This window comes from Rhinopithecus roxellana, chromosome 15, assembly GCF_007565055.1.
Source record: "Rhinopithecus roxellana isolate Shanxi Qingling chromosome 15, ASM756505v1, whole genome shotgun sequence".
Classification (NCBI taxonomy): Eukaryota; Metazoa; Chordata; class Mammalia; order Primates; family Cercopithecidae; genus Rhinopithecus; species Rhinopithecus roxellana.
Window position 1 is genome coordinate 34121661 of NC_044563.1, and position 14031 is coordinate 34135691.

General features: G+C 41.7%; 1 protein-coding gene across 4 annotated transcripts in view; it reads right to left on the bottom strand.

The window, feature by feature from the left end:
• MAML2 (mastermind like transcriptional coactivator 2) overlaps positions 1–14031 on the bottom strand; it is a 376376-nt gene that overhangs the window by 118933 nt on the left and 243412 nt on the right. For all 4 annotated transcript variants that reach the window (XM_030917578.1, XM_010375429.2, XM_030917576.1 and 1 more), the window contains one exon: positions 1344–2957. In XM_030917578.1, the coding sequence (XP_030773438.1) occupies positions 1344–2786 (1443 nt within the window). In that variant the 5' untranslated portion in view covers positions 2787–2957. The remainder of the gene's footprint in view (positions 1–1343; positions 2958–14031) is intronic.

Sequence of the window (14031 nt, forward strand, 5' to 3'; positions counted from 1 at the left end):
TGCCCCTAAAATTGCATGGGTTAAAAAAGAAATTTTGTAAAAAAAAAAAAAAAAAAAAAAAAAGGGTATATGTATGTCTCTACTCCAAGTTCATTCTCCATAATCTATAATTTTTTAAAAACCCACGTAAGTAGAAAAGAGCTGAAAGCTGTCTTAGTGCATAACTTTTGAATCCTCATTGAGTCGAGTGTTCTCTTGGCCAACATCTAGGGCAAAGGTTAGCTTGGACAGAGTTTGTGGTGTTTGTGGCATTCTTTTCTGGGCAGTAGCCACGAAAAATACTCTAGGAATGTTATTGAAATTAGGCTCTGCACTATCACACTGTCCTGAGATAATGTTCTGACATATAATGTGCAATCTTTGTGCTTAGACAGATAATGTAGACCTGTCAAATTACACGTACAAAGCAATATTCAAAGTTCCTTCCTTCCTTCCAGGAAGAGTTTTTTCTTTCAAGTTCCCTGGGGATCAGGACTAACTCATCAATATGTGCTCTAGAGGGACAGAGTTATGTCTTCATATTGTTCATATTTGGGGCGGAATCAACCTCTGTTTTATGTAAACCAAAGGACATAAGGTAACCAGAGATTTTTTTCTCTGTAGTCGTGATGATTTCATCCTTTAACACTTAACTCAGACATTATTTTTCCAGAAGCCTTCCCTGATTTCCCTTTGCTGGGTCAGATACCAAAACTCTGTGCTCTCATATCATTATCCTTTCTACCTAGCATTGAAATGGTAGTCGAAAAATCCTGTCTCCATTTCCTTACTGTGCTTGCAGACAGGGATCATGTTTTATTTCAGGCTGATATTCAGTCCACATGCATCACAGGGAGTCATCACAGGATCATTATGATGGGTTGGGCATTTAGATATTCCAGTTGGTTGGTGCAGGTGTAGATCAGTCATTTAATACTCAATCCCACCTCTGGCTTCATTCCAATTCTCAGCATAATTACAACATCTTGCACATGGTAGGTACTCAGCAAGTGCACATTGACTTAATGACTAATTTACTGCTTGGATAAATGACCATCTGATTGACAACTGGATATGTCACTAACAGCATACATTATAATGCTCTATTCTGAGTGAGCAAGAACCTTTGATCATTACAGATCACAATGACACTAATGCTCTACAAGGAAGTACTAGCCCTTGCCTCTAGATGCCCCCAACGAACCAGGCTTTATGAGGTCTTCATATGACTCCATCAAGACCACTACTGTCTTTGGTCTTGATCTTGTCCCAGTACAAACATAATGGTAAAATGGTAACCAAAACATAAAGATCAAGCTAAATGGTCTCTGGGAACTCTGTATTTGGAGTAGTAGAACCCTTACCTGTCTCTGTTGTTGGGAGACTTGGTATCCCATTCCTGTGATGGGCTGATTCTGCATTTGCTGAAGTAGGAGCTTTTGCTGAAGTGGCAAAGGTGACCTTAGCAAAGGCTGGCTTGGTAGAGATTGGGCGGGCTGAGAAGATGGTTGTTGCTGCTGCTGCTGCTGTTGTTGCTGTTGTTGTTGTTGTTGTTGTTGCTGCTGCTGCTGTTGTTGTTGGGCTGAAATCGAGCTCTGCTGCTGTTGCTGTTGCTGTTGTTGAGCTGAAATTGAACTCTGCTGTTGCTGTTGCTGTTGCTGCTGCTGCTGTTGCTGTTGTTGTTGTTGCTGCTGCTGCTGCTGCTGCTGCTGCTGCTGCTGCTGCTGCTGGGTGTAGTGTAGGAGAGAAGGCTTGTTCTGAGAAGGCAAAACAGAAGGCATCTGCTGGTTTGCTTGATCTGAGTTAAAATGAAACAAAGGCTTGGTGTTGCCCTGACGGGGCTCCATGGCTGGGTGCGGGTTGTTAATAAAACTTCGACTGAGATCCTGAGGCTTTTGCTGCATGAGCACATCCAGGTGCCCACCCTGGGCTGAGGGGCCAGCCTTGTACATGTAGTTAGCCATTACTTTCGACTGGCTGCTGCCGCCAGCTACCCCAGACATGGGGGAGCTCTGTGGGCTGAATGTCTGCTGACCAAAAGAAGGGCTGGGGATTTTCTCCTGCCCAAATGGGCCTGGTGATGGTCCAGCAGAAGAGGGCAAGGCTGACCAGTTGGTAGGCTGGTGCTGCTGCTGGTGCTGCTGCATCCGGGCATGCTGCTGACGATTGGCAGCTATCTGTTTGAGCTGCTGGGCATGGGATACTTCTTGCCAGCTTGGCAGGGCCCGACTTGCTCCTGAGCCTGTCTGAGGCTGAGCCTGGCTCTGAGGGACTGAAGGGATTGGAGACGAAGTGGAGAGGGCAGAGTTGGCCATGGAGAATGCAGGGCCAGCTGATGGGGGCCTCAGCTGAGGAGAGCCTGAGGGGCCTTGAGTCAGGCCTGGTGAGTATTCACTTTTGATCACTATTTTCTCCATGGGTAAGGAGGGCCTAGGTGTGCTCCTCTGGCTTTGCTGACCCAAGTCAATGTTAAATGGGTCATCTTGCTTTATGGTGGCATTGATCATGTTCTCCAGTTCAAGGTCACTCATGGGAGGCACAGATATGTTGGTCAGTTCATTGAAGAGTTCCTGCAGCTCAGGATCCATCAGTTGTTCTCCAGGGTCGTCTCCATACCTATTAGGAAAAATATTCTCTTGGGTCATTTGGCCATCCATGTGCTTACTGCAAGACAGAGTCTCTCCTGGCTCCTTCTTTACCTCCTTTAAGCCCATGTTAAACAGGCCATTGCCAGGAGAATGTGTATGGGATGGCAGAGTATTAGTCTTTCGCAGGGGTGCTTGGCTCATAGGCAAGGTTCCTGACATAATCTGACTTTGTCCATTGTTTATTTGGAGGCCAACTTGTCCTGCAGTGAGATTCTCCCCAACACGAATTCTTTTGATATCAAGAAATGAGTTGTCCACAAAGCCATTGGGTCGCTTGCTGTTGGCAGGAGATAGGTTAACTACCTGTTTTCTTTTCAAGGAACCCTGGAGCTGAAAGACAGAAGGGAACAAAAAGGAAAAATAAGAGAAATTAATCCAATTATGCTTCTAATAAAAAGTGATGTGATATTTAAATGTTTCTTCTATTTATACACAAGATTCAGTTTTGTTTGTTTGTTTGTTTGTTTTTTAAAAAAAGGCACAAAGAAAGCACAAATGAAGCACAGTCTGGAATATAATGAAACTCGCAGTAGCACAAACAAAACAAAATAAAATATTTTTGGAGGAGCAGGTCAATTAGGTTAGAGATCAATGGTTCCCATGAGTGGTTCATAGGTCAATGGATAAAGATTCCTTCAAATATCATAAGAAGTTATTCACAGTACCTAAGATTAAAGCACTGTTATTTTCTGGAGCAGGCCAAAATATTCCACATGCATGCACACACAACCCCTTGCAGCTACAGATGATCAGAGTGTGCACAATTTTAAGCAAGATAGAAAACACTCACAAGTCTAAAGCTGGGACCAAACCTCTAGTTTCTTTTTTTTTTCACAGACCCAACCCCTTCATCACTATTATCCTCTAAGTAAGTAATTAGAATAGTTCTCAGGTCTAAAGAGATATTCTATTATTGTTCATCTATTTTTCTTCCTATAATTCCACTGCTTTGCATCAAAGCCTATGTAGCAACCTTAAGTGGACACACAAAAGCCATGAGATGATCATTTCTAATATGAGATACTTTAAGCACCGATTTTCCTGGGAATTCATTTCTTCTGTTTTCTATATCTAAATCTGATTACCAAAACGGAAGTGTTAATTGCTTAGGCTCTGGAAGCAGACTAAACTGAGCTCAAGTGCCAATTCTGTCACCGGATGCTATGTGACCTCGGCAACTTACCTGAGCCTCAATTTTTTAATCCAGAAAATGGGGACGATAGCACTTAACTCACAGGAAGGGATGAGATAATGCATATAAAAGTTTAGAAAGTGCCTGTTACAGTAACAACTCAATAAACAACAATTTATAGAAAAAGTGTGGCTTACTACATTCTGAAAGGGGAGCATGTCTCTAAACAGCAATATGTTGAAGCTTTTCATGAATGTTAAAGCACTTCATTCACAACCTAGCAATCAGATTATACTTTATGAGCCTTAAAATTTACAGAGAAAGACTTAAGAGCCATATAATCACACTCATAAATTAAAAAGAAACATAAAACATTCATCATTCATCCTCATATCCTTGCTGATTTGTCTCTGAAGTGAGAGACCATATCTATCAAAGTGTGGCTTTCTCAGTGCTGCAGACCCACTGAAATTATTCAGTGTTTGCTCAGCATAACTGTAAAATACCTGAGGCAAAGAAGACATTTCCTAGATAGAAAATTCGATCACTTCTCCTTTCTTGTCTTCTCACTTATGGCTACTCTCTCACCTGCCTGAAGATTTCTAGGTAGACTAATCAAGAAAAGGAAATTAACATAACTGAGTATGTATTACATACCGAACACTTGAATATGGTTACTTTATTGCCCTTCATCTGCACATAAATCCCATTAGAAAGGTATTATTACCCTTAATTTATAAATAAGGAAACCAATACTCAAACAGGCTAAGTAACTTGCCCAGGGTCACACAGCTAGCAAGTGGGCTTTAACTCAAGGTTTGTGTGGTTCTAAAGCCCATGTCATTTACACTCTACCACGCTCTAATTAACTTGTTTAGGGCTAGGGTCAACCTAGCATGAAGGGGCCAGGGGCAGTAACTACAGAGACATCCTAGATTTCAGGTACAAGGATGAGGAATATGAGAACAGCCAGGATGCAGTATAGAGCTGGGGGTGGGGGTGGAAATCTGCTTTTTATCATCTGGCTCATCAGTACTTGTTTCAGTCATCCCTTATCTGTAGTTTTGCTCACTCACAGATGGTAAATAGTTATGGTGAATATGCCATGTTGGTACAACAGATTATAACCTGTATCATTGATGATTGGTAATCAGAGAAAGGAATCTGAACCCAAGGCAGGGCGATTACTCCCTTCCATGGGAATTTTGGATTTGGAGAAAGTGAGACCAGGCTCTCTTTAGGTGGCTGCATCTACAAAACTTGTGAGCTGTTGTTCCATTATGTTAACTAGAGCCATAGAGGAAGCACATCTGTAGAAAGAGAGAAAAATGAAGCAGAGGAGAGACACATGTTTAATATCATTCAGGAGCTTGTTTCCAATCCCAGGTCAGCTCTGCATCTCTGCTTGTTTTCTCTGATACACTATGGAATCATGATAATGAATTTCCCTGTTGCTTAAGCTAATACAAATTGGGTGTCTGTTACTTTCAACCAAAAGTTCTAACCAAGTTCCCTGAGATCACATTTAGTGACGAACAATTTGCAGCAAGGGGCTGGGCATGCTTTGTACCTGGGTGTGAAGCTTCCCCTCTCCCCGCATCTCTGCTGTCTCTGCATGATTTGCTGACTCCTAATCTTGTTCACTCACTGGTGTAGACATCATCACAGAACACGGTCAGCTATCACCACATTCAGCAGAAACTCAAAGTCACCACTGTCTACCCTCATGGGGTCAGGAAGAACACAGACCAGAGAGTGTCAGCCATGTTGCTTCTGATTTATTTCAGCATAAATTGCATTTTGAAGGTTCTTTCACAACTAGGAAAGAACAGACAAAGGAGTACATTCTTTTTCTAAATTTGGGTTATCACCTTTGATTTATTTTCCACTGCTTTGAAAAAACCTGTTCAGCCAGATTCTCTCACTGCTCTGGCCACTCCCTGGGCAGTGCAGTACGCGCTCTGGGAAACAGCAGTCACACTTTCTTTAGGCCATGAGGAGTGTAGAGACAGTAATAGAATTAGTGATAATTGTATAATAATGAGTCATTTATTGAAGGCCTGAGCGTGAGATGTTGTACTAAGCACTTTATGTGAATAATCTTATTTAATTCTCACAACTCTCAGAATCTTCACAACTCTATAAAGTTGATATTATTTCTTCCCCTCCCCCATTTTGCAGATGAGAAAACAGGTTTAGAGATTGAGTATCTTTTCAAAGGACAGACAGAGTAAGCAACGAAGTCAGGAATCAAACCAGGCATTCCGACTGCACAGCCTGTGCTCTGTAGTAAGTGACACCCTAGGCCCTGACACAGGTAAATGGTACCCACACCTGTGTCTTCAGGAAGCCAGGGATCTCGTCCTGATTCTTCCATTAAGTTGCTTTGTTACTTTAGGAAAAATACTCTACTTTTCTGGGCCATAGTTTTCCTCTCCTTTATAAATGGGATTATCTCTGAGATCATTATCCTACCCAAAGCCAGAAAATAACAAGCAATAAAGGAGGGAAGTTTGGGTTCCAGGCACTATATGTGGTAGTGTAAGGTCACCCCCAAGCACAGCTGGAGGGATTCCTTAAGATGGGGGACAGAAGAAGTCACGTGTGATTACATTAGGATAAAAGACACCCATCAGAATTTCACTGGGCATGATACTTTACCAAGAGAATTTTGGGGATAGGCTGTGCCCTACCTTCTAGAAGTTTCTAAACTAGTTATAACACCGAGGCCCACTGAACGTCTACATGCAGTAGGCACCAAGCTACCGGCACCAGCACCATACAATCTAAATGATTCTCAGGGATCACTTTTTGCTTTGAAATATCTCCTTTGCTGGACTAAAATTCTTCCATTAGATACATGGGTTTGAATTATATTATAGAGTCTCTCAAGATGCAAATATTCCAGAAGCAACAGAGGAGAAAATACAGTCAATAATACCCCAAGGAGAAACAGTTTATGAGAAAATTCAATGCCAACTTACCAGAACAAGAATAAAGTCCTAAGGGAACAAGACCTAATCAGGGGAATGGTGGGGAATAAAGGCAAGGGTTTAAACAGAGAAGGCTGGGGGTAAGACTATAGGAGTTGGGAGCTCCACACTGTGGACCTTTTGGGTGGTTAGGAGAAAAGAGAAGGGGGAAGGGAGAAGAATTAGGGTAGTAATGTCCTGAGGGGCAGCAGGGCCTGAATCTTCCAGAAAACAGTTAATGATACTGGAAAGGTAAAGGGAAGTATCTCCAAAACAAATCCTTCCCCAAGGGCTGACCTACCTATTAGGCATGGGACACACAGTGCCCAGGGCTCACAATAGTTACAGAACAGAAGGAAAAAAATAAGATTTTAGGTTGAAGAACTGTTTCAATATATGTTAATTTAACTGTTTCAATATATGTTAATATATCTATCTTTATGCCAACACAGTCATAAAATACAATTTTTAATATTTTTTAAGGAATAAGGGGCTTCAAAGGCAAGAGTACGTATGTTCTATGAAAGCCTCTCACCTCTTAACTATTGTGTACTGAATGCTTATTCTAGACAGGCACTCTGTGGCATAAGTTCTTGTTTAATCTCATGGCTCTCTGAGGCTTGTGTTCTTATATACCCATTTCATAAGTGAAAAAATTGAGGTTCCTGATATTAAGATTACACAGTAAAGATATGGAGGCAAGATGCCAGCCCAGACATGTCTGGTTCCAAAGTCCAAATTCTGAACCACTAACCATACTGCTCTCTTCTCTTTCGGCCTCTACCTTGCCAAATGCTGACAGTGTTCTGGACACAGTGAACCCAGACAGCCAAGACAAAAGGCCAATAGAATGAAGATGCGTTGTGAGCACAGGGCAGGGGTAAGGGCATTTGGGACACAGGGGGTTGGATGGCAAGGACAGAATGATGACATCATTGGTGGGAGGTTGATGGTGAGAGTTCAGGCCATCATTCCCGAGGCTCCAATATAGGACAGGAAAGAGACAAAAGGTCATTCGCTCAGTCAAAAAGATTTACTAAGCAGCAGAGAGAGTTCTGAACCATATCCTATCAAGTCATCCCTGGCACGAGGGAAAACATGCAGATGATTAAGCCAGCAGCAGGATGTAAAGGCTTCCAATCAGCACTACATCTCACCTAGGTGGATAAGAAGCATGTTTTATTTTGCATGATAAATCTGTGCCTCACAATTATGTTTAATTCATGAAACTGTGCATTTAATATCACCCTTTCACTGGCCATCCGAAGAAGGGGCTTGTTTTGGGAATGATTTTCAACAAGGCAAGTCCAGTCTGGTTTGCAGATGACACAGAAATCACTGTATTTTCTTTTGCTGAGATTCAGCAAACTGTTTCTTTTCACTCCCGTCCTTGTTCTCATTCTTCCATTTGGACACCTAGATGCTATTTGAGGCCTGCGGTCTCTGCTTGGGAAAGGCATAGGCCTGTCCGGGGCAGGGTCCAGACACAGTGGCCCACCTGCCCCAACAGCTGGGGTTGAAGGTATGAGAACGCCTAGGAATGAGGAAAATCCAGCACAGCAGAACTGGGACGGGGGTCCTCAGTAAACTGCTTCTTTTTAAACAGCTATGCTTCACTTTTCCAAAGGACTTGAAACATAAACTTTCTGGAGGGATTTGAAAATGCCATTATTGCACAATCCTCTGGTTTCTGTTTCTTCCCCTGCCCCCTATCCCTTTCCACAAAATAAATGCATTCTTTGTCTCCGGTGCTGCCCTAGAAACAGGGAATGTGCCACACAAAGGTAACAATTCAGTCCATAGGTCACTTTTTTTCACCCCAAGTAGACTTCTGTCTTTCTCAACCAGGCATAAACACAAGAACCAAATCTGCCACTGCCGACATACTCAAGGGAATATCTTGGTTCCATCATCTGTAAACTTTCCTCGGGCTATTTTACTCATGGTTGATTAGAGATAGGATTGTGGATAGATAACATTAGAAAGAGACCAACTCGAAAGATAATGTATGACTCTTGATTTGATTCTTGAAGTAAAAATGTTTAGGATCCAGGAATAGTCAATTCTAGCTCCTCAAGTATTTGGAGGTGAGAGTAATTCCTCCCTGCCTTTCTAGCCCCAGCACAAAATAGGATTGTCAGGCTTTTACTAAAGACAGAAAGAACCTTCACTTCTTATTTGGCCCTATCAAGTTCTGAGCTTCCCTGTATTACTAGATATTATTTTGTGGCCACACAGTAATCAGGTTTGCCCAGCCAGATTTTAAGCTCTTTGAAAGTGGGCATTCATTGCCTTATACTTCTCCAAGTTTCTTTCAGTACCTACCACAATGCTGGGCATATTCTAGGTGTTTTAATAATTATTCGTTGACCTCAGTGCCTGGGAAACGGGATCCTTCTAACTATTGAGCGGGAGCAGTAAAACAATGCTAAAAAAGGAGGTTATGGCTTGTGGGGAACATTTTCATATCAAATTCACAAGCAAATTAATGGTTCCACTAGAATTTTGCTTGAGTGATTATTTTCCTTTTGTTTTTACTTTTTTAAAAACATTTTAATACATTTTTTAGTAGAGATGCAGTATTGCCATGTTGCCCAGGATGGTCTCGAACTCCTGGGCTCTGGCCATCCTCTTGCTTCGGCCTCCCAAAGGTTATAGAGATTATAGGTGTGAGCCACCATACCTGCCCATTGATTATTTTCCTTTAAACCCTGAAGTCACGAGAATGTGAAGCCCTGAGAACTAGAACTGTGAAAAAAATGTATTGTCATTCATGTGAACCAGAAGTGAAGGGGTGTGTGAAGCTTTGTGATTGACACAAAGTGTTGTTGAGCTTCCTGACAGGACTGCAAAGCTGGGATGCAAGTTGAAGCCCCATCTGGACTCCATGCCCTTCCTGGGTGAAAGCAGTGGAGCAGACACGGAGCCAGGACATGTTTCCTTATGAATTTCAGTAACTCGTACTTTCACTCCTTCAAGAAAACATGTGAGGTTTTTTTGTTTGTTGTTTTATGTTTTAGGGCTTTTGTTGTTGTTGTTTTTCTTTCTTTCTTTTTTTTTTTTTTCTTGAGATGGAGTCTCACTCTCTCGCCCAGGCTGGAGTGCAGTGGCATGATCTCGGCTCACTGCAAACTCTGCCTCCCAGGTTCATATGATTCTCCTGCCTCGGCCTCCCGAGTAGCTGTGATTACAGGTGTGCACCACTACATCTGACTAATTTTTGTATTTTTAGTAGAGACAGAGTTTCACCATGTTGGTCAGGCTGGTCTTGAACTCCTGACCTCAAGTAATCTGTCCGCCTCGGCCTCCCAAAGTGCTGGGATTACAGGCGTGACCTACCGCACCCGGACTTTTTGTTGTTGTTTTTAGTGTAAGGGTCAGAGGAGGCATATTAGATCTTTCTAGAAAATTGGTTCCATAACTTTGTTCCATAAGGTTTGTACCCTGAGAAATGTGACTATTTTAGTCAACAAAATAGCTTTTTTTCTTCTTCTTCTTCTTTTTCTTTTCTGAGACAGGATCTGGTTCTGTCTGGAACCAGACAGAACTGGGACCATCTAGGCTGGAGTGTAGTGGCACAATCTTGGCTCATTGCAGCCTCAACCACCCAGGCTTAAGTGATCCTTTCCCCTCAGCCACTGGAGTAGCTCGGACTACAGGCATGTGCCAACACACTTGGCTAAGTTTAAATTTTTTTGTAGAGATGGAGTCTCACTATGTTGCCCAGGGTAGCCTGGAACTCCTGGACTCAAGGTATCCTCCTGCCTTGATCTCCCAAATTGCTGGGATTACAGCTGTGAGCCACTGTGCCTAGCCCAAAATAGCTACTCTTTATGAAGCCCAAGATACAGCTTTATATAGAAGCAGGAGCAATGCGAATTCAGGTTCTATATAGAGAAAAGCAGTCAACATACTGCCCTTCTGAAGGTACTCAATACCAAGCTCTCCCGTATTCAAAATTTATTTGATGCCTTCCCCACCTCCCCTTTCTTAGATTTAATGGTTGGCTTGTGGAAGAGTAACTAAATGACTTGGAATTTGCCTTGGAAACACTCATCATTACAAGACAGAAAAAAAGGCATTTCATGATAGCATTTTGTCAGTGTGGGCACTTCCATCACTTCCCCATGGAGAATGTTCCAAGTTTATCTTTAACCAACAAAATAGTCATTGAGGAGAAGGGGAAGTGAACCAGTGCAACACTACCTTGGAAAGGGACACATCTTCTCTTATCAAGATAAATGGGAAGCTGTGGGATCTAGAAAGAGCGCAAGACTCAACCGCCAATAAACCTGGGTTCCAAATGCTTCTCTCTTCCTACTTACTGCACACGTCTAAACTAGTCACTTACCTTACCTGTATGATATGGACAATAATACCCCATGTCTCAGGGTTTTAGTGGGGACTAGCAACATGCATGTAAAGCATCAGCATTATTCCAAGCTCAGAGCAAAGCTCCGTCACCGGCAGCTCTTTTTCAGTAAGAGAGGTGAACTTGAACCTTACTGTTCAAGTTCTGGTCTGACAAGTACTGTTCAAGCTGGTCTGACACTTCACATTGTTATCCTGACTATCCTATGGACAAGGCATGTGCTAGAAAAAGAGAAAAGGAAGGTAACAAAACCAGAAATTTTTCTCCTCATCTGTAACATTGAATTTGTTTACCCATTCATTCAATAGATACTTATTTAGCACCAGCTGTACATTCTATAAGGGTGCCTACATCATAGGGTTAATGCAAGGACCACGTAGTTAAAGCTCAAAAAGAGCCCAGAACATTGCTCTTAAAACACTGTTTTCAGTTGGGCGTGGCGGCTCACGCCTGTAATCCCAGCACTTTGGGAGGCCGAGGCAGACAAATCACGAGGTCAGGAGATTGAGACCATCCTGGCTAACACGGTGAAACACCGTCTGTACTAAAGATAGAAAAAATTAGCCAGGCATGGTGGCGGGCGCCTATAGTCCCAGCTACTTGGGAGGCTGAGACAGGAGAATGGCATGAACCTGGGAGGTGGAGCTTGCAGTGAGCCAAGATTGCACCACTGTACTCCAGCCTGGGCAACAGAGCAAGACTCTGTCTCAAAAACAACAACAACAACAACAACAACAACAACAAATACCCACTGTTTTCAATTAATGCTAGAATTAACAAAAAGAAACAAACAAAAAGGAATTTACCAGTCTGTCTGGAAACATAGTGAAAAATAGTAATACAATATGATCATTGTTCTGGAAACTTGTACATGGCCTTATTGTTGTAGATGGGAGAGACTCTGCCTGAGAAAGCTAGAAAAGGAATCCCACTCCCTTACAATGAAGTACCCCTCAAATATTCAAATGAATATCATGTTTCATATTATGATATTCTGCTAGTGGCAGTGTAAACAAAACTTGTTGTCCAATGACAGGGGGATGTTTATATTAAATTAAAAAGTTCAAACTAGAGTTATTTTCCCATGTAGTCTACTACATTAAACAATATCATTCCAGATCCATTCAGTGATAACCAATAGGATGACCCTGCTGACTATATCCTTAGTCATCCTGACTAGTTACTGCAATTGTAATAAAGCAAGGATCTGAGGGGCCATTCAGAGATGGACCCTTTGTGTTTAACAGAGAAATGCACATAATATTCTGTAAAAGCCTGAAAAATCCAGCAGCTTTGTGCACGAAATACTTTAACCATGACTCACTTTTTGCCCAAAATATATCAAAGCAAATCCAAAGTAAATGCTATGTCTAAAATGTTGGCAATTCTCATGAAATTTCTAAATGCCCTCCTCAGCAGAATGCACAAAGCATTAAGTATCATTAATCAAGTGGCTTCTCTCTCTCCTTTTGCTTGGAGGGCCCAGTCTGGAAAGCTTTCTCTAAAGGGCGTATCTCAAGGTCCATCCTACTTTCCCTCATATTTTTCTCCCTGCTGTAATGATTTTAGCACTTTCTGTCTTATATTGTTCTTGGTAATTGATTCAGGTCTGTAAGTTTTTTCACTTCAGTATGATTACAGAAGCCAACAGAAGAGACAGTATCTTGTGCTTCTCATCCACTCCCACATGCCCGTCCAAACTCTGTTCCAGGAAAGCACTCAATGACTGTCTGACAATGTGACTTATCAGGCATTTAGTAGCCTGGGAACATCAGATGAGTCAGTTTATGGGGCATCTATGTTTCTCTGCCATTGGCCATGAACCATGCCCCCTTTATAAGCCATATAACTGATTCTTAGCAACTCTTTGTCCAACCATAGAGGAACCAGTTTAAATATCAGCAAATCCCATCTGGCAGGGAGAGTGCCCTAACAGTGTTTTAGGGTTGTTTATTCATTATTTTGGGGTTTAAACATGGCTACCAAAAAGCTCCTTTCTTTTTGGGAAATAATATGAAACACAGCCACCCCTAACTTCATGGCAGCATTTCTCCCTTCATCTTCAATGGTTTACCCAATATCAATGGGTATGAAAGGCCCCTATCCTGTCCTTCCCTGTCTCTTTCTCTCAGGTCACATTCTTCATTCTTCTTCAGGCTCCTTCTGCTTTAAGAACATGAGCAACCGAGTATTCTCCATCTACATTTGGTGACTCTGACCCCACATCTCACCTCTTTCTGCCCCAGTGTGTTCTCTAGATAGCAACAAAAGGGATCTCCTTAACCCAAGCTCCAGCTACACTACATTTTTTTGTTTGTTTTTTAATTCTAAGAACACAAAAGATCATTTCCATTTCAGATGCAGGCCTTTTGCATATATTGTTCCCTCTAAACGGATTTGCTCTGCCTTCAAGTAACTCTTCCTTCTCTTATCACAGTTAGCTCCTTCTTTTCCTTAAGTCTCAACTTAATGTGACCCTCACAGAGATATTCCACGGCCATTCCATTTAAAGTACATTTTCATGTTTGTTTTCTATATCTTGCCTCCTTTACAGTACCTACTATAATTTCCAAATACTTTTATTAATTAGCTTCCAATTTTTAAGTCTGTCTCCACATGTTATAAAACAAGCCCTAGAAAGCGAAGCCTGAGTCACGTTTGTCTTGAGATTTGAATGACAAATCTCATTCTCAATATAATCCAAATAAATATACAACAAAAAAGATTATTTAAAGCAAATAAAAATGTCTAGAAGAAAACACGTTGAGATGCTGAAGTACTTTCTGGTGGTGGCATGATGATAAATTTTTCTCTTCTACTTTGCTCATATGTCTGTGCTTTCTAATTTTTCTATATTGAACATATATTAACTAAATAATTAAGACTTAAATGAACATTTATTGAATTCATCTGCCCTTGCTAACTCCC